Below are 26,551 nucleotides of genomic sequence, written 5' to 3'. Positions count from 1 at the left end.
GAGTGGACAACAGTGTAGTGGGCACGGGAGGAGTTAGACAGAGTGGACGACAGTGTAGTGGGCACAGGGTGATGAGTGGGATGTAGTGGACAATGGCATAGTGGCCACAGGACAAGTTGGACGGAGTGGATGACAGTGTAATGGGCACAGGGTGAGTTAGACGGAGTGGATGACAGTGTAGTGGGCACAGGGTGAGTTGGATGGAGTGGATGACAGTGTAGTGGGCACAGGGTGAGTTGGATGGAGTGGATGACAGTGTAGTGGGCACAGGGTGAGTTAGACGGAGTGGATGACAGTGTAGTGGGCACAGGGTGAGTTGGATGGAGTGGACGACAGTGTAGTGGGCACAGGGTGAGTTGGATGGAGTGGATGACAGTGTAGTGGGCACAGGGTGAGTTAGACAGAGTGGACAGCAGTGTAGTGGGCACAGGGTGAGTTGGATGGAGTGGATGACAGTGTAGTGGGCACAGGGTGAGTTGGATGGAGTGGATGACAGCGTAGTGGGCACGGGGTGAGTTGGATGGAGTGGATGATAGTGTAGTGGGCACAGGATGAGTTACACGGAGTGGATGACAGTGTAGTGGGCACGGGATGAGTTAGACAGAGTGGACAGCAGCGTAGTGGGCACAGGGTGAGTTAGACAGAGTGGACAGCTGCGTAGTGGGCACAGGGTGATGAGTGGGATGTAGTGGACAATGGCATAGTGGCCACAGGACAGGTTGGACGGAGTGGATGATGGTGTAGCGGGTGTGCCAAGGACTGGTCAGTTGGTTCACTATTGCCACCTGTACTGAGGTAGAGTGAAAAACACCCATAGGGTTCACTTCATCGCATCAGTGCATCAAGAGAAGCAATAACAGAGTGCAGAATAAAGTGTTACAGCATTACAAGGATGTGCTGCTGAGACTTTATAAGGCTTTAGTCAGACTGCAAGTGGAGTATTGTGAGCAGTCTTGGGCCGCTGTCTATGAAAAGATGTGTTGCCTCGGAGAGGGTCCAGAGGAAGTTCACAAGAATGATCCTGGGAATGAAGGGGTTAATGTATGAGGAGCATTTGATGGCTCTGGGCCTGTACTCCCTGGAATTTAGAAGAATGAAGGGGGATCTCACTGAAAAATATCAAATATTGAGAGGCCCAAACAGAGTGGATGTGGAGAGGACGTTTCCGACAGAGGGAGAGTCTAGGACCAGAGGGCGCAGCTTCAGAAGAGAGGGGCGTCCATTTAGGACAGAGATGAGGAGGAGATTCTTTAGCCAGGGAGTGGCGAATCTGTGGTATTCGTTGCTACAGATGCCTATGGAGGCCAAGTCATTTAAAGCAGAGGTTGATATGCTCCTGAATAGGAAGGGCATCAAAGGGGCGAAGGCAGGAGAATGGGGTTGAGAGGGAAAATAATCAAATGGCGGGTCAGACCTGATGGGCCAAATGGCCTAATTCTGCTCCTTATGGTCTCATTGCAGAGGAAGTGCAGTGCAGGCAGAAGATAGGATACAGGGACCATGACGGGGTAGATAGTGAAGGCAAGAGGTCTGACCAATAGTCTACTACAGTGAGATCGAAGGTGTTCTGGAGCCTGGTGGTATGCGTATGGTGTATCTGGCGGTAAAGGCAGGGTGGTGAGGCCCACAGAGCAACCAGGGGACAGTAATGGTCATTTTCTCCCAGTTCTTCTCCGCTACCTGAGGGAGGATGGGAAGACCCAGTCCGTGAGCCTGCAGAACGCAGTGCTGGCCGATGGGGACTCCCACTCTGTCGTCCTGAGGTTCATCGGGCTGCAGCAGGAGCAGGGCCAGCTCGCTCTGGAACTATACGTCGACTGTCGAAGGGTGGACTCCAGCATGGGCCTGCCGGCTGTGGCCTCCATCCCCGCCCAGATGATCACCAGGACCAGTAAGACATTCGCACATCCACAGGTGGGTTTGGGATCTGTTAAAGTTTTTACTTCGATCATGTGCCTTCCAGCCCAATGAGGCCGCTCTGCCCAATTACCCGCCTTTGACCGATCAGCCTACCCACTGGTACGTCTTTGGACTGTGGGAGGAAATGGGAGCCTCTGGAGGAAACACACACAGTAACTGGGAGAACATACAGACTCCCGACAGACGGCGGGGAAATTGAGCCTGTGATGCTGTAATAGTGTTACGTTAATCTGCAGCCTGATAGTGTAGCAGTTACCATAGCAACAGGGCATTCCCTCATCACGTGGGGAGAATCGAGGACATCTCCCTCTCGCTGCAAGAAGGGGGTAGCATTGGACTGCTCCAACACAGGTAGGGGAACCCTCAGCGCGAGAGGGAGACGGTAACCCTGCCACTGTCTGTAAGGAGCTTGTACACTCTTCCTGTGACCGCACGGGTTTCCCCTCTCAGTCCAAAGACGTACAGGTTAATTTGTCATTGTAAACTGTCCTGTGGTTAGGCTAGGGTTAAAATCACGGTTTGCTGGGCGGAACCTGTAATGCGCTTTATCTTCAATTAAAAAATGCAGGGTTAAGGGTTCAAACTCCATGTGGGGACTGGGAGAGGTCAGAGGTCAGGGTTGAACCCAGGTCGCTGAAGTCACGAGGCAGCAACTGCCCTTCCTGCCATGTCTTGGGCCGTCCTGTGTCGAGGGGGAAATCTATGAACCATTCCCATGGTATTTCCCCCGGACCCTGGATTGAAATCCCACAAAAAAAACGTGTGACCCTCTCCTCTACGTGTTCGGGAAAATGATGCCCTCATCCTCTGATTTACTTATTGATTGAGATACAGGCCCTTTCGGCCCTACGAACTGCGCCGCTCAGCAACCCGAGCCTAATCGCGGGACAATTTACAACGACCGATTAACCTACTAACCGGTACGCCTTCGGACTGTGAGAGGAAACCGGAGCACCTGGGGGAAACCCACACGGTCGCGGGGTGGACGGGAAAAACCCCTTGCGGGCAGCGCCGGAGTTGAATTCCGAACTCTTGACGCCCCGAGCTGTAATCGCGTCTGTGCTACCATGAAGCCGTAGCAGTTAGCGCGAGGCTGTTCACAGCTCAAGGTGTTCTTGAGAGGCATTTAAAGCTGAGGTCCGTTACCCTTCCTGGCAAGCAGGGGCCCGACCCCAAAAATGAAGGAAAGTAGTATCTCTGCACTAAAGAGTCTTCCCCTCGTGTTGTGACTGAACCACCCGACCGTACAAACTCGGGGCCCCCCTTACCCGGAGAAGTTCCTGCCTTGTCCCTCAGCCCCTGCTCCCCAGCAACGTCAAAGTCAAGTCTAATGTCATCTGCACCAGTCCCTGTCTGCACAGCTGCAATGAAAGACTTAACTTGCAGCAGCATCGCAGGCTCGGAGCATCAAATACACACCATTCACAAAGAAAACGTAGATTAAACAAGACTATAGACAATTCTCACACAAAAAAGGACAGAATTAGCACCAAAAAACTCCATTTCAGAGCAAAGTGACCGTAAGACATAGTAGAATTAGGCCATTTGGCCCATTTCCTCTGCTGTGCCATTCTGCCATGGCTGATTCATTTTCCCTCGCAATTCCCACTCTCCTGCCTCCTCTCCATAACTTCTGATGTCGTAACTAATTAAATAATTTATCAGCCTCTGCTTTAATATACCCAATGCCTTGACTTCCACAGCCGGCTGTGGCAATGAATTCCACAGGTTTACCAGCCTCTGGATAAAGAAATTCCTTCTCACCTCCGTTCTAAATGGACGTTCCTCTATTCTGAGGCTGTGCCCTCTGGTCCTAGACTCCCCCACCGTAGGAAACACCCTCTCCACATCCACTCTATCTAGGCCTTTCAATATTTGATAGGTTTCAATGACATCCCCCCTCACAGTGGTCGTAGTGATGCTGAACCCTCGTGATGAAGATTTGGCCGGTTGGTTCAAGAACTGAATGGTAGGAGGGAAGTAGCTGTTCCTGATCCTGATGATGTGGGACTTCAGGCTCCTGTATCTCCTGCCTCATGGAAGTTGTGAGAAGATGGGATGTACTAGATGGTGGGGGTCTGGAGGCAGCACCTCCTGGAGAAGCCGTCAGCAGTGGGGAGGGAGGGATGTGCCAGTGATGTGCTGGGCTGAGCGTACGACTCTCTGCGGTGTCTTTAGTTTGCGTGACGTGTCTCCCTTTTGCTGACCGGTGTGTTGCCTCTGTTCAGGGTTCACTGGAGGAGCTGAAGGTGATTCTTGGAGGGACATTCAGCCAGATGGGAGCACTGCAGGACTGCTCGCTTCAGGGCGACGACACTCTGAGGAACATGGGTATGGCTTAAGAGCATGAGAAATAGGCGAATGGACAGATTATCCAATATCTTGAGCCTGCTCCGTCACTCAGGCCCTGTGGCCGGACGAGTTCACTGATATCTGACTTGTTATGGTTGGGCAGGGTACTGGTGAGGTCACACTGGGTGTCCGGTGCTCAGTTTTGGTCCCCTTATTTAAGAAAGGTTATCTTGACATTGGACCATATCCAAAAGAGATTCATCATCATCATCATCATCATCATCAGGTGCTGTGCCCAGTTTGAGCTTTGACTGCCATGGCCCACACACTCCTGTTTCGGGTCAAGTGGTTCAACTCATTGGTATTCATTTCCAGTTCTCTGGCTGCTGTCTCCATCATCATTTGTCTTTGTCTTCCTCTTGCTTTCTTCCCTTCAGTCTTTCCCATAATTACCGTGCATTCTAACTCCTCTTTCCTAATCACATGTCCAATGAAGTTATGTTGCCTTTTCATGATCTCATACATTATTTCTCTTCTTGTGCTTGCTCTGTTCATGACATCCTCGTTAGATATTCGTTTCGTCCATGATATTCTTTGCATCCTCCTCAAAAACCACTTCTCTGCTGCTTCAATTCATTTCCTCATGTTACTAGATATTGTCCGACATTCTGAGCCATATAACGTAACTGGATAAACTTGACGTTTCAGTGCTCTGAGGTGGGTTGTCATGCCTAGTTTAGTATTGGTCATTATACTCTTCATTCTCATAAAGGTGTCTTTTGCCATCCCTATTCTTCTTTTGATGTCCATGTCGCACCTGCCATCTGATGTCACCCAGCTTCCTACGTAGCAAAAGTTCTGTACTGGTTTTATGTCTTCCCCATTTACTCTCTGCCTGCAGATAGGATTCTCCTTCTTTTTGGGTATCACCATACATTCTGTCTTTTTGCAATTGATAGATAGACCCATTTTTGCACTTTCTTCAACAACTATATCAATTAAGTTTTGTAGTTCTTCCTCTGTAGAGATCCACTTGGCCAGTTTGTGAGATCATAAACCCAAGAGATTCTGCAGACACTGGAAATCCAGAGTAACACACACAAAATGCTGGAGGAGCTCAGCAGGTCAGGCAGCATCTAGGGAGAGGAATGAACAGTCAACGTTTCGGGCCAAGACCCTTCATGAGGACACAAGATCCTGATGAAGGGTCTCAGCGTGAAAATCAACTGTTTATTCCTCTCCATAGATGCTGCCTGACCTGCTGAGTTCCTCCAGCATTTTGTGCATGTCCCTATGTGCTTCTTAAATGATACCATTGTACTTGCCTCTGTGTGAAAAAGTTGCCCCTCGGGTCCCCTGTCACCCCAAACCTAAGCCTCCTAGTTCTGGTCGGAGTAAAGAACGTGACTATCTGCCTAATTTACACTCAGTGTCCACTTTATTAGTCGCCTCCTGTACTTAATGAAGTGGCCACTGAGTGTTTGTTTGTGGTCTTCTGCTACAATGGCATATTCACTTCAAGGTTCAACATATTGTGCATTCAGAGATGCCCTTCTGCACACTACTTCATAACGTGTGGTTATTTGAGTTACTCTCACCTTCCTGTCAGCTTGAAACAGTCTGGCCACTCTCATCTGATCTCTTGTTAACAACGTGTTTTTGCCCACAGAACTGCTGCTAACTGGATGTTTTGTTTTGTTTTTTGCACCATTCTCTGTAAACTCTAGACATTGTTATGTATGAAAATTCCAGGAGATCAGCAGTTTCTGAGATACTCAAACCACCCCATCTGGCACCAACAATCATTCCATGACCAAAGTCACTTTGACCACATTTCTTCCGCATCTTGATGCTTGGTCCGAACCAAGAACTGGACCTCTTGACCATGTCTGCATGCTTTTATGCATTGAGTTGCTGCCGCGTGATGGGCAGATTAGACATTTGCATTAACGAGCAGGTGCACCTGGTAAGGTGGCCACTGGGGGGTGTGTAGGAACCTGAAGGAACTTATCAGAATGGATGTTGAGATGTTTCCACTCGTGAGAGGGTTTGAGTGAAGGGCCCATTTAGAGGAGGTAATTTAATACTGAGGTGCACATGATCCTCTGGACAAAGGCAGAGCATTGAGGAGGATAAATTGAGGGTTTTGAGAGCCTCAGACAAAAGTTACTCCAGAGCCCAGCATCTCCAGGGACTTGTGTCTCCATGAGGAATATAAAAAGTTGTATTTTGATGTTGTATAAATCGTTGGTGAGGCCTGATTTGGAGTGTTGTAGGCAGTTTACACCTTTCCTACCTACAGGAAAAATGTAACTAGGATTGAAGGTATACAGAGAAAATTTAAATGGATGTGGATGTTGCCAGGACTTGGGACCCGTGTTATAGGGAGAGGTTGAATAAATTCGGACTTTATTCTCTAGAACATAGTAGACTGAGGGGAGATTTCATAGAGGTGTACAAAAGTATGAGGGTAAAGATAGGGTAAATGCAAGTAGGCTTTTTCCACAGAGGTCGGGAGAGACGAGAACTTGAGGTCATGGGTTAAGGGTGAAGGGTGAAATACTTCAAGGGAACCTGAATGGGGACTTCTTCACTCAGAGCGCAGAACGACAAGCCAACAGAAACGGTTGATGTGGGTTTGATGTCAACTTTTAAGAGAAGTTTGGATGAGAGGAGTATGGGGGGGGAGGGGGTTATGATCCAGGTGTGGGTCCATGGGACTAGGCAGAATAATAGTTCTGTTATTAAGGGCATCAAAGGTTACCGGGATAAGGCAGGAGAATGGCTTTGAGAGGGATAATAAATCAGCCATGATGGAATGGTGGAGCAGACTCGATGGGCTGAATGGCCTAATTCTGCTCCTATGTCTTATGGTCTAAAATGCACTGCCTGGCAGAAAATCAGACTCCAGGACCTATATCCCCATATCCCTGTTAAAAAAAAATAATTCTGGAATAGTCCTTGTGTGAAGGGGTGGAGTTGTGACCTCATCGTGGCCCTTACACATTGCTGTCTGCCTGCACTGCACTTTCTCTGTAACTGTAACGCTCTGTTCTGTATTCTGTGAGTGCTTTCCCTTGTACTACCTTGCTGTAATGAAACCATTGTGTAAAGGGCTTTCAATGCACAGTTTTACACTGTATCAAGTCACGTTTATTGTCGCGTAACTCTGTACATGTATATACTAAATCACGAGGACTAAATCAAAGGAGACAATGTTTCTCCGGGACTGAGTGTAAAGCACAGTTGTACACGTAACACACAAACAACACACAATAACTTTGGAAAGTAAGGATAAAATCTACAGATGAATTAAGCATAAATAAACTGAAGTGCATAGATTGAATACTGTAAGGTACGGCACAGATTAACTGGCCACACTTCAAATACAACGTAGCAGGGAGTTCTGAGGGAAGAAACTGTTTCCCATCCTGACCGTTCTTGTCTTTATGCATTGGAGACTCCTGCCTGATGGTAGGAAGTCAAAGAGGGTGCTGGATGGATGAGAGGGATCCTTAATAATACTAAGGGCCCTGTTCCTGATAAATGTACCCGATGGATGGTGGGGAGACCCCTAACATCCTCTCAGCCGATCTCTCAGTCCTTCGCAAGGACTTCCAGTCTGATGCTGGGCTGCTTCCGTACAAGATGGAAATGCAGCTTGTCAGGACTCTCTCAATGGTGCTCCTGTAAATTCAGTTAAGGTGGGTATGGAGGGAGCCTCGCTTGCCTCAGTCTCCTGAGGAAGTGGAGACACTGCTGTGCCTTCTTATTCCGGGAGGTGATGTTGAGGGACCAGGAGAGGTTGGCCGTGATGTGAATTCTGTACACATCACAATAGTATTGTAGACCAATTTACCAAAATGTTTATTATTAGACCTTTAGTTTGTACTTTCAACGTTAGAATGGAATTAGGTTTTATTAATGCTGACTTGTAGAATGTGAAATCTGTTATTTTGTGGCAAAGATATAAAATTGCAATAAAATAGCAAAGTAAGTAATACAAAATATGGAATAACAAATTGATATAGACTATTCAGTGTCCAAGTTCAAAGTAACATATTATCAAAGTATATATCCAGAACGTCACCATGAACAACCCCGAGAGTTCATAGACATTCACAGTAAATCCAAGCAACGCGAGAATCAGTGACAGCACCCACAGCAGAGACGGACAAACAACCAACGTGCAAAAAACAACAAACTGCAAATACAAAAAAAAAGGAAGAAAAATAAATAATAATAAATAATAAATATCGAGAATATGAGATGTACAGTCCTTAAAAACAAGTCCAAGGATTGTCACAGCACACATCAAAGTTGCTGGTGAACGCAGCAGGCCGGGCAGCATCTCTAGGAAGAGGTGCAGTCGACGTTCCGGGGTGAGACCCTTCGTCAGGACTAACTGAAGGAAGAGCTAGTAAGGATTGTCCATCGGTTGTGGCATCAGTTCAGTGCCGGGAGGTGTGAAGTTATCCCCTCTGGTTCAAGAGCCGGACGGTTCAGGGTTAATAACTGTTCCTGAACCTGCTGGTGCAGGTCCTGAGGCTCCTGTACCTCCTTCCTGATGGCAGCAGCGAGAAGAGAGCATGGCCTGGGTAATGGGGGTCCCTGATGAAGCACGTTGCTTTCCTGCAATAATACCCCACGTAGATGTGCTCATTGGTGGGGAGGGCCTTACCTGTGACGCACTGGGCCGTATCCAGCACTTTTTGTAAGCTTTTTTTTTGTTTCTGAGCATTGGGTTTTCCATACTAGGTCATGACCATTTTGAAATCTGATGGCAGAGGGGAAGAAACCATTTCTGAATCACTGAGTGTGTGGAATGTGTGCCTTCAGGCTTCTGTACCTCCACCCCAATGGCAGTAATGAGAAGGGGGCCTCGGGAGTAAACATAGACAGGTTTCTATGCAACCCCGGTAAATACTTCATGACTTAGTACGTACTTTGTGGAGGAAAGCATCTCATTTATTGTCAAACACGACTCAGATTGGAAACACTAATATATACATGGTCTTTGTGGAGTGAGTGGTTTATAAAAATGGCAGAAACAAATTAAATTGTGAATTTGCAGCCGATGTCTCATTCCTTATTGTGGTTTGGTTCTAATTTTTCCTTTTGTTTTGGTTGGAGCTGCTGTTCCAATATTTAATTGATTTTGCGTTGAATTTATATTTTAGGTAACTTTGCTCCTCTTAGTTGAACCTAAAGTCAGGAAATAACTTCAGGGTCACGGGAAGCCACGGGACCAGGTGGTGGATGGTTATATGAGCAGCTGGTGCCTATCGCAAGTCCTGGTTACGCGACCACTGATGTCAGGCAGACAGTCTCTGGAGAGTGTTGATCTGGTCTTGTACAGACCCTACCCAGAAGGCTGCAATGGTAAACCACTTCTGTAGGAAAATTTGCCAACCATCATGGTCATGGAAAGACCACGATCGCCAACATCATACGACAGGGCACACAATGATGACATCATACAACATGGCGCATGATGATGATGGTGTTATCCTTCAGTTGTCCCACCATGGAGCACGTCTACACAGAGTGGTGTTGTAGGACAGCAGCGTCCATCATTAAGGACCCCACCATGCAGGCCGTGCTCTCTTCTCGCTGCTACCATCGAGCAGGAAGTGCAAGAGCCTTGGGTCCCACACCACCGGGTTCAGGAACAGTTATTTCCCCTCAACCTTCAGGCTCCTTAACTAGTGTGGATAACTTCACTCAGCTCAACTCTGAACTGATTCCACAACCTACAGGCTCACTTTCATGGACTCTTCACAACTCGTTCTCCGTATTATTATTTTGCACAGTCTGTCATCTTTAGTACGTTGATTGTTTGTCAGTCGTTATTTTGTTATTCTTAAATTTGATTGTATTTCTTTATTTTCCTGTAACTGCCTACAAGGGAAGGAATCTGAAGGTAGTGTAGGGTGACATTTATCTGCTTTGATAATAATGTTACTTTGAAAGGTGGTGACTCGCTGACGGTGGTGTCTGAAAAGAGGATGCTGTCCAAGTTGCATGCCATCTTGGACAATGTCTCCCATCCACTACATAATGTACTGGTTGGGCACAGGAGTACATTCAGCCAGAGACTCATTCCACCGAGATGCAACACAGAGCGTCATAGGAAGTCATTCCTGCCTGTGGCCATCAAACTTTACAACTCCTCCCTTGGAGGGTCAGACACCCTGAGCCAATAGGCGGGTCCTGGATTTATTTCCTGGCATAATTTACATATTACTATTTAACTATTTATGGTTTTATTACTATTTAATTATTTATGGTGCAACTGTAACGAAAACCAATTTCCCCGGGATCAATAAACATAGAAACATAGAAAATAGGTGCAGGAGTAGGCCATTCGGCCCTTCGAGCCTGCACCGCCATTTATTATGATCATGGCTGATCATCCAACTCAGAACCCCGCCCTTGCCTTCCCTCCATACCCCCTGACCCCCGTAGCCACAAGGGCCATATCTAACTCCTTCTTAAATATAGCCAATGAACTGGCCTCAACTGTTTCCTGTGGCAGAGAATTCCACAGATTCACCACTCTCTGTGTGAAGAAGTTTTTCCTAATCTCGGTCCTAAAAGGCTTCCCCTTTATCCTCAAACTGTGACCCCTCGTTCTGGACTTCCCCAACATCGTAAAGTATGACTATATCTTTTGAAGGTCACATGCTTTCAGATCCTCAGTGCTCTGATTGTGATCAACGTCTCTGCCTCCTTCCCAACAGTGGTCGATTTCATGTCTGTGCGCAACGTGCTGCAAGAGGCCGCTGCGGTGGAGAGGCTGGCCACGGACATCCTGGCGGTGGGTGAGCTCTTCCTGGTGTCTACGTTCCAGCTGCCGCCCGCACAGGGTGGCATCCTGCTGGGCTTCTACCACAAGCGTGACAACACGCGCTACCTGGAGGTATCCGTGATGGGCAAGATCAACAGAGGTAGGGGGAGATGCGGGGGGTACTGCAGTGGCTGGGACCCAGCGCAACAGACAATCCGAACGGGAGAGTCTGTGGGAGTCGGGGGAGTTCGGGTCGAAACCTTGCAGAGGGAAAGGGGGAGGTAGCCAGTGTAGAGAGGAGCGGGGGAGTGGTGAGACAGGGGCCAGAGAGATTTTTTTTTGAAAGAAGATTAGCTTTACACTCAGTGGCCACTTAATTAGATACCTCTATACAACTCCTCGTTAATGCAAATATCTAGTCAGCCAATCATGTGGCAGCAACTCAATGCGTAAAAGCATGCAGACATGGTCAAGAGGTTCAGTTGTTGTTCAGACCAAACTTCAGAACGGGGAAGAAATGTGATCTAAATGACTTTGACTGTGAAATGATTGTTGGTGTCAGATGGGCTGGTTTGAGTATCTCAGGAACTGCTGATCTCCTGGGACTTTCACACACAACAGTCTCTAGCGTTTACAGAGAACGATGCAAAAAACAAAAAACATTCAGTGAGCGGCAGTTCTGCAGGTAAAAATGCCTTGTTAATGAGAGAGGTCAGAAGAGAATGGCCAGACTGGTTCAAGCTGTCAGGAAGGCAACAGTAACTCAAATGACCACAGGTTACAACAATAAGATGCAGGAGAGCAGACATCCCCCCTCTCCCGGAAGTTCCGGGAGTCTCCCGCAAATTGATGGTGCTACCTCCCTGAAATGAGTTTCTGCAGGGTGGGATGTCTGGGAGAGCGTCTCTGAAAGCACAACACATTGAACTTTGAAGTGGACAGGCTACAGCAGCAGAAGACCACAGACATACACTCAGTGTACTTGTCACGTGCAGATTGAAACCCGCACAGTGAAATGCATTGTTTGCTTCAAATCCAGTCTGCGATGATGGTGCTGGGGGCAGCCCACAAGGTTTAGCGATCTTCTGACGCCAACGTAGCATGTCCAAAGTTCACTGACCCTCACTACATCTTTGGAATGTGGGAGGAAACCTGAGCGCCCGGAGGAAACCCACACGGACACGGGAAGAACGTACAATCTCCTTACAGGCAGAGGCGGAAATCGAACCCTGACCGTGCCGACTGTTAGTTATTACAGCGCCAGTGACCCAGGTTCGATTCCCACCACTTTCTGTAAGGAGTCTGTATGTTCTCCCCATGACTGCGAGGGCTCCCTCTGGGCGCCTCGCTTTCCTCCCACTTTGCAAAGACTTGCAGGTTAGTAGGTTAACTGGGTGTAATTGGGTGGTGTTGGCTTGTTGGGCCAAAGGGCTGTGTTGTTACCGTGTTGTAGCTCCAAATAATAAAATGTGCAAGGACCATGACGAGACAGTTTGGGAGATCAAGAGTTAATCTTTATCGTACGGGAGGTCAGTTCGAGAGTCTGACAGCAGTGGGATGGAAACTGTTCTTGAACCTGGTGGCATATGTTCACACGCTCTTGTATCTTCCGTCCGATGAAAGGGGGAGAAGAGAGAGTGACCAGTGTGGGAGGTGTCCTTGATTCTGTTGGTTGCTTTGCTGAGGTGGTGTGGAAGTTGAGGTAAGGCAAGGGTTAAAGATAATGTCCAGGCAGGGAGAGCCTGGCGCAGTTGTAGTTAAGTGAAACCTTGGAAGTGAGACAATTGGAGCCAGCTTTGCTTCCTGCAGACAGACATGGGAGAATAACTGTGTAATCAACCTAGAGGAACACAGACCACATACATACATGGACACATACATGGATACATACACGGAATTATGATGTAGTGGCCATTACAGAGACTTGGCTGGCACCAGGGCAGGAATGGATTCTCAATATTCCTGGATTTCAGTGCTTTAAAAGGGATAGAGAGGGTGGAAAAAGAGGAGGGGGTGGCATTACTGGTCAGGGATACTATTAAGCTACAGAAAGGGTGGGTAATGTAGCAGGATCCTCTTTTGAGTCAGTATGGGTGGAAGTCAGGAACAGGAAGGGAGCAGTTATTCTATTGGGGGTATTCTATAGGCCCCCTGGTAGCAGCAGAGATACAGAGGAGCAGATTGGGAGGTAGATTTTGAAAAGGTGCAAAAATAACAGGGTTGTTATCATGGGCGACTTTAACTTCCCTAATATTGATTGGCATCTGATTAGTTCCAAAGGTTTAGATGGGGCAGAATTTGTTAAGTGTGTCCAGGACGGATTCCTGTCAAAGTATGTGGACAGGCCGACCAGGGGGAATGCCATACTAGATCTAGTACTAGGTAATGAACCGGGTCAGGTCACAGATCTCTCAGTGGGTGAGCATCTGGGGGACAGTGACCACTGCTCCCTGGCCTTTATAATTATCATGGAAAAGGATAGAATCAAAGAGGACAGGAAAATTTTTAATTGGGGAAAGGCGAATTATGAGGCTATAAGGCTAGAACTTGCGGGTGTGAATTGGGATGATGTTTTTGCAGGGAAATGTACTGTGGACATGTGGTCGATGTTTAGAGATCTCTTGCGGGATGTTAGGGATAAATTTGTCCCGGTGAGGAAGATAAAGAATGGTAGGGTGAAGGAACCATGGGTGACAAGTGAGGTGGAAAATCTAGTCAGGTGGAAGAAGGCAGCATACATGAGGTTTAGGAAGCAAGGATCAGATGGGTCTTTTGAGGAATATAGGGAAGCAAGAAAGGAGCTTAAGAAGGCGCTGAGAAGAGCAAGAAGGGGGCATGAGAAGGCCTTGGCGAGTAGGGTAAAGGAAAACCCCAAGGCATTCTTCAATTATGTGAAGAAAAAAAGGATGACAGGAGTGAAGGTAGGATCGATTAGAGATGAAGGTGGGAAGATGTGCCTGGAGGCTGTGGAAGTGAGCGAGGTCCTCAATGAATACTTCTCTTCAGTATTCACCAATGAGAAGGAACTTGATGATGGTGAGGACAATATGAGTGAGGTTGATGTTCTGGAGCATGCTGATATTAAGGGAAAGGAGGTGTTGGAGTTGTTAAAATACATTAGGACAGATAAGTCCCCGGGGCCTGACAGAATATTCCCCCGGCTGCTCCACGAGGCGAGAGAAGAGATTGCTGAGCCTCTGGCTAGGATCTTTATGTCCTCGTTGTCCACAGGAATGGTACCGGAGGATTGGAGGGAAGCGAATGCTGTCCCCTTGTTCAAAAAAGGTAGTAGGGATAGTCCGGGTAATTATAGACCAGTGAGCCTTACGTCTGTGGTGGGAAAGCTGTTGGAAAAGATTCTTAGAGATAGGATCTATAGGCATTTAGAGAATCATGGTCTGATCAGGGACAGTCAGCATGGCTTTGTGAAGGGCAGATCGTGTCTAACAAGCCTGATAGAGTTCTTTGAGGAGGTGACCAGGCATATAGATGAGGGTACTGCAGTGGATGTGATCTGTATGGATCCCGCATGGGAGGTTAGTTAGGAAAATCCAGTCGCTAGGTATACATGGAGAGGTGGTAAATTGGATTAGACATTGGCTCAATGGAAGAAGCCAGAGAGTGATGGTAGAGAATTGCTTCTCTGAGTGGAGGCCTGTGACTAGTGGTGTGCCACAGGGATCAGTGCTGGGTCCATTGTTATTTGTCATCTATATCAATGATCTGGATGATAATGTGGTAAATTGGATCAGCAAGTTTGCTGATGATACAAAGACTGGAGGTGTAGTAGACAGTGAGGAAGGTTTTCAGAGCCTGCAGAGGGACTTGGACCAGCTGGAAAAATGGGCTGAAAAATGGCAGATGGAGTTTAATACTGACAAGTGTGAGGTATTGCACATTGGAAGGACAAACCAACGTAGAACATACAGGGTTAATGGTAAGGCACTGAGGAGTGCAGTGGAACAGAGGGATCTGGGAATACAGATACAAAATTCCCTAAAAGTGTCGTCACAGGTAGATAGGGTCGTAAAGAGAGCTTTTGGTACATTGGCCTTTATTAATCGAAGTATTGAGTATAAGAGCTGGAATATTATGATGAGGTTGTATAAGACATTGGTGAGGCCGAATCTGGAGTATTGTGTTCAGTTTTGGTCACCAAATTACAGGAAGGATATAAATAAGGTTGAAAGAGTGCAGAGAAGGTTTACAAGGATGTTGCCGGGACTTGAGAAACTCAGTTACAGAGAAAGGTTGAATAGGTTAGGACTTTATTCCCTGGAGTGTAGAAGAATGAGGGGAGATTTGATAGAGGTATATAAAATTATGATGGATATAGATAGAGTGAATGCAAGCAGGCTTTTTCCACTGAGGCAAGGGGAGAAAAAAACCAGAGGACATGGGTTAAGGGTGAGGGGGGAAAAGTTTAAAGGGAACATTAGGGGGGGCTTCTTCACACAGAGAGTGGTGGGAGTATGGAATGAGCTGCCAGATGAGGTGGTAAATGCGGGTTCTTTTTTAACATTTAAGAATAAATTGGACAGATAGATGGATGGGAGGTGTATGGAGGGATATGGTCCATGTGCAGGTCAGTGGGACTAGGCAGAAAATGGTTCGGCACAGCCAAGAAGGGCCAAAGGGCCTGTTTCTGTGCTGTAGTTTCTATGGTTCTATGGTTCTACAGTAAGGCATTTGACAAGGTTCCACGCGGTAGGCTTATTCAGAAAGTTAGAAGACATGGGATCCAGGGAAGTTTGGCCAGGTGGATTCAGAATTGGCTTGCCTGCAGAAGGCAGAGGGTGGTGGTGGAGGGAGTACATTCAGATTGGAGGATTGTGACTAGTGGTGTCCCACGAGGATCTGTTCTGGGACCTCTACTTTTCGTGATTTTTATTAACAACCTGGATGTGGGGGTAGAAGGGTGGGTTGGCAAGTTTGCAAACGACACAAAGGTTGGTGGTGTTGTAGATAGTGTAGAGGATTGTCAAAGATTGCAGAGAGACATTGATAGGATGTAGAAGTGGGCTGAGAAGTGGCAGATGGAGTTCAACCTGGAGAAGTGTGAGGTGGTACACTTTGGAAGGACAAACTCCAAGGCAGAGTACAAAGTAAATGGCAGGATACTTGGTAGTGTGGAGGAGCAGAGGGATCTCGGGGTACATGTCCACAGATCCCTGAAAGTTGCCTCACAGGTGGATAGGGTAGTTAAGAAAGCTTATGGGGTGTTAGCTTTCATAAGTCGAGGGATAGAGTTTAAGAGTCGCGATGTAATGATGCAGCTCTATAAAACTCTGGTTAGGCCACACTTGGAGTATTTTGTCCAGTTCTGGTCACCTCAGTATAGGAAGGATGTGGAAGCATTGGAAAGGGTACAGAAGAGATTTACCAGGATGCTGCCTGGTTTAGAAAGTATGCATTATGATCAGAGATTAAGGGAGCTAGGGCTTTACTCTTTGGAGAGAAGGAGGATGAGAGGAGACATGATAGAGGTGTACAAGATAATAAGAGGAATTGATAGAGTGGATAGCCAGCGCCTCTTCCCCAGGGCACCACTGCTCAATACAAGAGGACATGGCTTTAAGGTAAGGGGTGGGAAGTTCTAGGGGGATATTAGAGGAAGGTTTTTTACTCAGAGAGTGGTTGGTGAATGGAATGCACTGCCTGAGTCAGTGGTGGAGGCAGATACACTAGTGAAGTTTAAGACACTACTGGACAGGTATATGGAGGAATCTAAGGTGGGGGCTTATATGGGAGGCAGGGTTTGAGGGTCGGCACAACATTGTGGGCCAAAGGGCCTGTACTGTGCTGTACTATTCTATGTTCTATGAGATAGGAATAACGGAAAGATGTGAAATACACCCAACAACTAAGGGACAATTCCTTTACTAACTTCAAAGTGTCATCTGTTATCAGCTTGTAGTTTGTATTGGCTTTTAACACCTCTATTGCGAATGGCAATTGATCCTGCAGGTAAGGAATTCGAACAGTTTACCAAATGGTCGATACCTGCAACTGATGAGCCAATTCTGTACTTACAGATAATTTTTTCTGTTCTGACCTCAGGACAGTGTAGGCAGCAGGGGTCACACTGTTCCCCTTGTGCACAAGTAAAACAAAGTGTGGTTGAGTCGTGGGTGTGCATGTGTTCTGAGCCCAGTTATTTTATTTTATTTCTGGCGATGACAACAGACGGTAGTGTAGATGGGATTGGCTAGTTTGTGTGATGCCTGGGCTGTGCCCACGACTCTGCCGTTTCTTTGTGCCGGGCAGTTGTCGTGCCAAGCCGTGACGCGTCTTTCTATGGTTTATCTGTAAAAGTTGGAAGCGAGTGTTGGGTGCTGACATGTCACGCTCTTCCCCAGTGCTTCTCCGCTACCTGAGGGAGGACGAGAAGACCCAGTCCGTGAGCCTACAGAACGCGCGGCTGGCTGACGGGAAGTCCCACTCCATCATCCTGCGGCTGAGCGGGCTGCAGAGCAGCCGGATCGCCGCAGAGCTCTACGTCGACTGCCGAAGGGCGGCCTCCAGTGCTGGGCTCCCGGCCGTGGCGGCTATCCCCTCCGAGGCCACGGACTCCATCCACACCAGGACCAGCAAAGTATTCGGACAGCAGCAGGTGAGCTTGGGAACGCGATTTGCTAGTGTCTGGGCATTGCCATGGTCAGGGAGATGGATGTTCCCCATTGCGTGGAGTATGTAGACACAGCGCAGGCCCTTCAGCCCATAATTTCTGTGCTGAACACGTTGCTAAATTAAACTACACTCTGTCCCAGCATAATGCTGCCCCACATAGCACTGATTCATTACGACGTGGTTATTGCTTTAATTCGTTAGTTCAATTTTAGTTCAGTTCTTTGATCTCTTTAGTTCAATTCTTTGTTGACATTTTAAAAAATGACAAAAACTCATTTTAAGCAACACTTAAAACTTCTCAAGAGTGGTTGCCATTAGAGTAAGCATTCAATCAGCCAATGAAAACGCTTTACACATGCTCTGAGCCACTCACAGCCAATCACATATCAGTTCACTCTCTGCCTCCCCCACGTGTGTAAATGTTCTTGCTTCCTTGCCAATTTATTCCATTTTTTTTTTCACTCATAATGTTCGGAAAACAGTCTGCAACTTCCAGTGAGGGTAGTACATCTAAGGTGTCTAAGAAAAGCTTGAGCATGGATGTGAAGCTGCAAGTGATACGGCGTTTGGAAGCTGGTGAGAGTCAGGCTGATGTTGGCGCTTCTTTGAAATCGACTGTATGGACGATCGGAACAATTATAAAAAATGCAGAAAAGATGAAAGCTTTTGCAACGATGACTTCAAAGTTAGCGTCAACGGAGGTGACTCATTTAAGGAGCCATTTGTTTGAAAACATGGAAAATAGACTAAATATGTGGGTAGATGATCAAACACAACGAAACAACATGTCCCCAAGCCAGCCAATAATAATGGAAAAAGCAAGAAGCATCTTCAATCATGTTCAAGAAGAAGATATGTCAGTAACATTCACGGCCAGCAGAGGCTGGTTTGATAGATTTAAACAGCGCAGTAACCTCCATAGCCTACGTCTCTTTGGTGAGCGGCTAGTGCAGACAGAAGGCAGCCCAGGATTTTCCCTGCAGCACTGAAGGCCAGAAGAGAAGAGGAAACACCACAAAGTTCCTCACACTAGCATCACTACGATCATACAAGTCATGGACCAGTTCACTGAAATTGACCCTGACTGGGAGCGAAGTGATAAGGCAAAGAGAGAGGCGTTCTTCACATGATTTCCTGCTGCCGCGAACTGCTCCATGAGAGGAAACTTAAGAAAAGGGCTTCAAATCTCGAAGCCTATATCTCGGGTTTGATTTGTTTTATCAGACACAATCGTCCATTTACGTAATGTTATAGTGACCCCGCATAGCACTGATTTACACGGCGCCGAGGATGCGTCCTCAGCATTAAGCGGGGTCTGGGTGTAAATCTCTTCTACCTGCATATTATCCATATCCCTCCATTCCCTGCACATTAAACTCCTATCTAACAGCCTCTTAAACACCTCTGCCATATCTGCTACCACCACCACTACTGGCAGACCATTGCAGGTAACCACCTCTCTGTGTAAAAAAAAAAAGACCTTGCCTCACACATCCTGTTTAAACTCTCCTCCTCTCACTTGAAATGCATGCCATCTCACACTGGGGAGAAAAGAAAAAGATTCTGACTGTCTACACATTTTGAGCCTCTCATAATGTTATAAACCTTTATCAGGTCTATGCTGAGCCTCCTACACTCCAGAGAAAACGACCCAAGTTTGTCCAATTCCTCCTTGTAGCTCATGCCCTCTAAACCAAGTAAACCTCTTCTATGTCCTTTCAAAGCCTCCACATCCTTCCTGTAATAGGGGTGACCAGAATCGTACACAGACCTTTAACTGTTGGGTGGTGGGGTGGAGATACGTCACTACCAAAGGAGGTGTAAGGCGCTCCTTCCCTCCGCTAACCTGCAAGTCGCCCTTGGGCAAGGGGTAGCCCCTGCTTGGCTCCCTGATCAGGGTCACATGAAGCCATGGGAGTAGGTGGTGGATGGTCATATGAGCGGCTGGTGCGTATCACAAGTCCTGGTTATACGACCACTGACGCCAGGCAGACAATCTCTGAAGAGTATTGATAATGGCTGGGGTCATCCATCTTGTAAAGACACTGCCCAGAAGAAGGCAATGGCAAACCACTTCTGTAGATGCTATTAATCTTGAACAACACACACAAAATGCTGGAGGAACTCAGCAGATCAGGCAGCATCTATGCAAATGAATAAACAGTTGACGTTTTGGGCCGAGGTTCTTCATGCAAAGTATGCCATACACCACCTCTTTACATGTGTGGCTGGAATTAGGTGCCGTGGTAGCAGGACACTGTTACAGCTCAGGATGTCAGAGTTCGGAGTTCATTTAAGGATATCATATGACTGCACGGGTTTCCTCCGGGTGCTCTGGTTTCCTCCCACATTTCAAAGACATACCCCTTTGTAGGTTAATTGGTCATTGTCTTGTGTCGTTCGCTTTCCATCTGTGCTGGGTTGAGCGTCGAGCTAGCGACTCGACCTCGTAAAAAAGAAATTGCCTGCTGCAGAAACATCAACAGCAAAAAGTTGACGGCCTATGCTCTTGTGTGAGTTTAAAAGGGCAATTTCTTCTCTTGTGTTGTGGCTGAAAGGAGATTATAATTGAGAGCTGAACATCCAAGGATACACATTCTATCTAAAGGACAGGCAGGTCAGCAGAGGGGGTGGCAAAAAGTGAAATCAAACTCTTATAAAGAGGTGACATAGGATTGGAAGATGTTGAATCCTTGTGGATAGAGTCAAAAAACTGCAAAGGTAAAAGGCCCTGATTGGAGTTGTATACAGGCCTCCGAACAGTAGCCAGAATATGGGCTACACATTACAACAGGAGATAGAAAAGGCATGTTATAAGGGCAATGTTACGATAGTCATAGGGGACTTCAATATGCAGGAAGATTGGGGAAATCGGGTTGGCGCTGGATCCCAAGAGAGGGAGTTTGTAGATAACCTGCAAGATGGCTTTGCAGAGTAGCTTGTGTTTGAGCCCACCAGGGGAAAGGCTATTGTGGGTGTTGTGTAATGAACCAGATTTGTTTAGGGAGCTTAAGGTAAAGGAACCCTTGGAAGGCAGTGATCATAATATGATAGACTTCATCCTGTAAATTGAGAAGGAGAAGAATAAAATCAGATGTATTACTATTACAGTGGAGTAAAGGGAATTACAGAGGCACGAGAGAGGAGCTGGCCAAAGTTGATTGGAAGGAGTTGATGGCAGAACAGCAATTGCTGGAATTCAGAAGGCGCAGGATAGATGTATCCCAAAGTATTCTAAAGGCAGGATGACACAACCGTGGCTGGCAAGGGAAGTCCAAAAGAGCATAAAGGCAATAGACCAGAATTTAGTGGGAAGTTAGAGGATTGAGAAGCGCAGAATGCAACTAAACAAAAACATAAGGAGGGAAAAAAATAAACTATGAAGGTATGCTAGCCAATAATATGAAAGAGGATATCAAAAGTTTTATCAAACATATAAAGAGTAAAAGAGGCAAGAGTAGATATCAAACTGCTGGAAAATGATGCTGGAGAGGTAGTAATGGGGGACAAGCAAATGGTAGGTGAACTAAATAAGCATTTTGCATCAGTTTTCACTATGGAATACACTACCGGTATGCCGGAGGTTTGAACGTGTCAGGGGGCAGGAATCAGCGAAGGTGCTTGGGAAACTGAAAGGACTGAAGGTAATAAATCACCTGGACTAGATGATTTCACAACCAGGGTTGTGAAGGTGTTGGCTGAAGAGATTATGGAGGCATTAGTCATGATCCTTTCAAGAATCACTATATTCTGGCATGGTTCCAGAGGACTGGAAAATTGCAAATGTCACTGCGCTGTTAAAAAAGGAAAAGAGGCAAAAGAAGTGAAATTATAGGCCAGTTAGCCTGATGTCAGTGGTTGGGAAGATGTTGGAGTCACCTATAAAGGATGAGGTCTCAGGGAACTTGGGGGCACATGATAAAATAGGGAATAGTCAGCATTGTTTCCTCAAGGGAAAATCTTGCTTGACAGATCTGTTGGAATTCCTTGAGGAAATAACAAGCTGGATAGGCAAAGGAGAATCAATGGATGTTGTGTATTTGGATTTTCAGAAGGCCTTTGACAAGGTGCCACACATGAGGCTGCTCAGCAAGATAAGAGTCCGTGGTATTACAGGAAAGGTACCAGCGTGGACAGAGCATTGGCTGCTTGGGAGGAGGCAAAGAGTGGGAATAAAGGACGTCTTTCCCGGTTGGCTGCCAGTGACTAGTGGTGTTTTGCCAGGGTCGGTGTTAGGACCGTTTCTTCTACATTATACGTCAATGATTTGGATGACGGAATTGATGGCTTTGTGGCCAGGATTTATAGACGATACTTAGACAGGTGGAGGGGCGGATAGTGTTGAGGAAGCAGGGAGTCTGCAGAAGGACGTAGACAGATTTGGAGAAAGGGCAAAGAAGTGACGGACAGAGTACACTGTTGGGAGGTGTATGGCACGCACTTTGGTAGAAGGAACAAAAACGTAGACTGTTTTCTAAATGGGCAGAAAGTTCAAAAATCTGAGGTGCAAAGAGTCTTGGGAGTCCTTGTGCAGGATTCCCTGAAGGTTAGCTTGCAGGCTGAGTTGGTGGTGAGGAAGACAAATGCAATGTTGGCATTCATTTTGAGAGGACTGGAATATAAAAGCAAGGATGTAATGCTGAGGACTTGTGAAGCACTGGTGAGGCATCACTTGGGAGTCCGGTGAGCAGTCTTGGGCACCTTGTCTGAAAAAGGATGTGTTGACATTGGAGAGGGTTCAGGGGAGGTTCACGAGATTGATCCTGAGAATGAAAAGCTTATTGTATGAGGAGTGTTTGATGGCTCTGCGTTTGTACTCGCTGGAATTTAGAAGAATTTGGGGGTAGGGGGAAGGAACCTCGTTGAAAGCTGTTGAACATTGAAAGAGTGGATGTGAATAGGATGTTTCCTGTGGTGGGGGAGTCTAGGACCAGAGGGAACAGCATCGGAATAGAGGGACGTCCATTTAGAATGGAGATGAGGAGGAATTTCTTTAGCCAGAGTGTGGTGAATCTGTGGAATTCATTGCCACAGTCAGCTGTGGAGGCCAAGTCAGTGGGTGTATTTAAGGCAGAAGTTGATAACTTTTTGATTAGTCGGGGTGTGTAAGGGCAGATGAATGGGGTTGAGAGGGAAGATGGATCAACCATGATGCTGTGGCAGAGCAGACTCGATGGGCCGAACGGCCTAATTCTGCTCCTGTCTCTTACAGTCTTTTTGTAAATTGTCCTGTGATTAGCCTAGGGTTAAATAGGTGGATGCTGGGCGGTGAAGCCTGTTTGGGCTGGAAGGCTGCATCTCTAAACAACATTAAAAAGATAAAATTCCACAGGGCAACCCAGAGAGGGCAGGGAAGTGGTAACTGACAGACTGGTGGAGTAGGATGCAGGGTCGGGGAGGAGAATTACCCACCGGGGAGGGCTGGGTGAACAAGAACTCTTCAGTGTGGCCTCTGAACTAGGCCTTCAGAACACGAGGGCCGGGATCTGACCACCTCTGGGATCGCTTGCCTGCGCAGTTGCGATGGTTTGTCCACGGGGGGGGGGGGGGGGTTGAGTCCGTGTCACTGACTGGTGCTCTGTCTCTGCTCAGGGCTCACTGGAGGAGCTGAAGCTGATTTTCGGAGGGACGCTGACTCAGGCCGGAGCACTGCAGGGCTGCCTACTGCAGGGCGATGACACGCTGAAGAACACAGGTACGATTTTAAGAACAACAGGGCCAGGAGCAGGAGAAAGCTATCGGCCTCTCAGCCTCGCTCTGTAATAAGACCATAAGACATAGGAGCAGAATTAGGCCATTCGCCCTTCATGTCTTCTCCGCCATTCCATCATGGCTGATATATTATCCCTCTCAATCTAATTCTCTTGCCTTCTCCCCGGAACCCTTATTATTCAAAAACCTAACAAAATCTGCTTTAAATACACCCAATGACTTGGCCTCCACAGCCATCTGTGGCAATGAATTCCACAGATTCGCCACCCTCTGCCTGAAGAAATTCCTGCTCAGCTAAAGGGAACGTCTACTCTGACGTTGTGCCCTCTAGTCCTAGGAGACATTCTCTCGATGTCCACTCTCTCTAGGCCTTTCAACATTCCATAGGTTTCAATGAGATCCTTGCCTTCCTCTTCTAAACTCCAGTGAGTACAGGCCCAGAGCCATCAAATGTTCCTCATATGTTATCCTTCCATTCTGGGATCATTATTGTGAACCTCTGCTGGATACCTCTCCGTCCTTTTTTAGATATGAGGACTAAAGCTGTTGACTGTACTCTGAGAGCGGTCTGACTAGTGCCTAATAAAGCCTCATCATTACACCCTTGCTATTCCAGTCCTCTCAAAATAAATGCAGTAACTTTGTGGCCAAGGCAGAAATCCAAATCTGCGTTCTTGTCTTATCCCAAGTCCCTGAATTCCTCACTGACTGAGCAATCGCGACCCTCTGAGGTGAACGATTCTGAAGGTATGTGGTGCTAGAGTGCCGGACGTTCCCCAGGTCTCATTCCTAGGTGTCCTGAGATGGTTCGAGTCTCATTGGCCAAATTAAATTAATTCTCAGCAGGTCAGGCAGCATCTAGGGAGGAAAATGGACAGTCAATGGTTTGGGCCGAAACTTTTCAACAGGACTGGAAAGGAAGGAGGAGAAACAAGAGAAATTGTGCAGATGCTGGAAATCCGAGCAACACACACAAAATTCTGGAGGAACTCAGCAGGCCAGGCAGCATCCATGGGAAAAAGTACAGTTGACGTTTCGGGCATCAAATATTAATGATGCCCATCACCCAGGTCATGCCCTCTTCTCATTGCTACCATCAAGGAGGAGGTACAGAAGCCTAAAGACACACACTCAACAATTCAGGAACAGCTTCTTCCCCTCTGCCATCTGATTTCTGAATGGACGTTGAATCCATGAATACTACCTCACCTCTTTTTTAATTTCTATTTTTGAATTGAATTGACTTTATTACTTACATCCTTCACATACCTGGGGAGTAAAAATCTATGTTACGTCTCTGTCTAAATGTGCAATGTACAATTTATAGTAATTTGTAATAAATAGTATGTACAACAGGACAGTCAATATAGCATAGAAGTACAATTGTATCAGCGTGAATTAATCAGTCTGATGGCCTGGTGGAAGAAGTTGTCCCGGAGTCTGTTGGTCCTGGCTTTTATGCTGCGGTACCATTTCCCGGATGGTAGCAGCTGGAAAGGTTTGTAGTGGGGGTGACTCGGGTCCGCAATGATCCTTTTTACACTCTACTTATTTAATTTAACTAATATAAATATAGATTCATAGTTTTTTTCTCTGTAATATCATGTACTGCTGCTGCAAAGTTAACAAATTTCAAGACCCATGCTGGTGATATTAAAGCTGATTCTGACTCTAATCAATGTTTTGTCCGTTCTGTTGCAGTGAATGATGTAAATTCCATCCTGGGTAAGTGTTATAACCTCATCCACCTCTTTAACACGTAACTAACATCTTCGACTCGGATACAACGTGCGATCATCTTCCCAGGACTAACCTTAACTTCCAAATTGATCTATAAATGGAGATAAATGCTCAGTGGCCACTTTATTAGGTACGCCTGCTTGTTAATGCAGATATCTAATCAGCCAATCATGTGGCAGCAACTCAATACATAAAAGTATGCAGACATGGTCAAGAGGTTCAGTCAACACACATCAAAGTTGCTGGTGAACGCAGCAGGCCAGGCAGCATCTCTAGGAAGAGGTACAGTCAACGTTTCAGGCCGAGACCCTTCGTCAGGACTAACTGAAGGAAGAGTGAGTAAGAGATTTAAAAGTGGGAGGGGGAGGGGGAGATCCAAAATGATAGGAGAAGACAGGAGGGGGAGGGATAGAGCCAAGAGCTGGATAGGTGATTGGCAAAAGGGATATGAGAGGATCATGGGACAGGAGGCCCAGGGAGAAGGAAAAGGGGGAGGGGGGAAGCCCAGAGGATGGGCAAGGAGTATAGTGAGAGGGACAGAGGGAGAAAAAGGAGAGAGAGAAAAAAAATATATAAAATAATAAATAAATAACAGATGGGGTACGAGGGGGAGGAGGGGCAATAACGGAAGCTAGAGAAGTCAATGTTCATGCCATCAGGTTGGAGGCTACCCAGACGGAATATAAGGTGTTGTTCCTCCAACCTGAGTGTGGCTTCATCTTTACAGTAGAGGAGGCCATGGATAGACATGTCAGAATGGGAATGGGATGTGGAATTAAAATGTGCGGCCACTGGGAGATCCTGCTTTCTCTGGCAGACAGAGCGTAGGTGTTCAGCAAAGCGGTCTCCCAGTCTGCGTTGGGTCTCGCCAATATATAGAAGGCCACATCGGGAGCACTGGACGCAGTATATCACCCCAGCCGACTCACAGGTGAAGTGTCGCCTCACCTGGAAGGACTGTCTGTGGCTCTGAATGGTGGAGAGGGAGGAAGTGTAAGAGCATGTGTAGCACTTGTTCCGCTTACACGGATAAGCTCACAAGAGGTTCAGTTGTTATCCAGACCAAACATCAGAATGGGGAAGACATATGGTCAAAGTGACTTTGACTGTGGAAGGATAGTTGGTGCCAGACAGGGTGGTTTGAGTATCTCAGAAACCGCTGATCTCTTGGGATTTTCACTCACGACAGTCTCCAGAGTTGACAGTGTGAAAAACAAAAAAGAAACACCCAGTGAGTGGCAGTTCTGGGGTGAAAACGCCTTGTTAATGAGAGAGGTCAGAGGAGAATGGCCAGACTGGTTCAAGCTGACAGGAAGGCGACAGTAACACAATCAGAATCAGAATCAGGTTTATTATCACCGGCATGTGATGTGAAATTTGTCAACTTAGCAGCAGCTGTTCAATGCAATACATAATCTAGCAGAAAGAGAAAAAAATATGATAAATAAAATAAAACATAATAAATAA

At 46.8% G+C, this 26,551-nt stretch overlaps 1 protein-coding gene across 1 annotated transcript in view; it reads left to right on the top strand.

Moving 5' to 3' along the window:
* The window catches only part of LOC140207349 (thrombospondin-3-like), a 96,593-nt gene that overhangs the window by 13,396 nt on the left and 56,646 nt on the right, over window positions 1-26,551 (top strand). The window contains exons 6-11 of the mRNA XM_072275902.1: window positions 1,667-1,914; window positions 4,149-4,251; window positions 10,956-11,162; window positions 17,362-17,615; window positions 23,225-23,327; window positions 25,046-25,069. Coding sequence (XP_072132003.1) covers window positions 1,667-1,914; window positions 4,149-4,251; window positions 10,956-11,162; window positions 17,362-17,615; window positions 23,225-23,327; window positions 25,046-25,069 — 939 coding nt within the window. The remainder of the gene's footprint in view (window positions 1-1,666; window positions 1,915-4,148; window positions 4,252-10,955; window positions 11,163-17,361; window positions 17,616-23,224; window positions 23,328-25,045; window positions 25,070-26,551) is intronic.

The sequence above is a fragment of the Mobula birostris genome, chromosome 2 (assembly GCF_030028105.1).
Source record: "Mobula birostris isolate sMobBir1 chromosome 2, sMobBir1.hap1, whole genome shotgun sequence".
NCBI lineage: Eukaryota > Metazoa > Chordata > Chondrichthyes > Myliobatiformes > Myliobatidae > Mobula > Mobula birostris.
The sequence above is the reverse complement of the archived record's forward strand: the minus strand, read 5'-3'. Positions and strand labels throughout refer to the sequence as shown.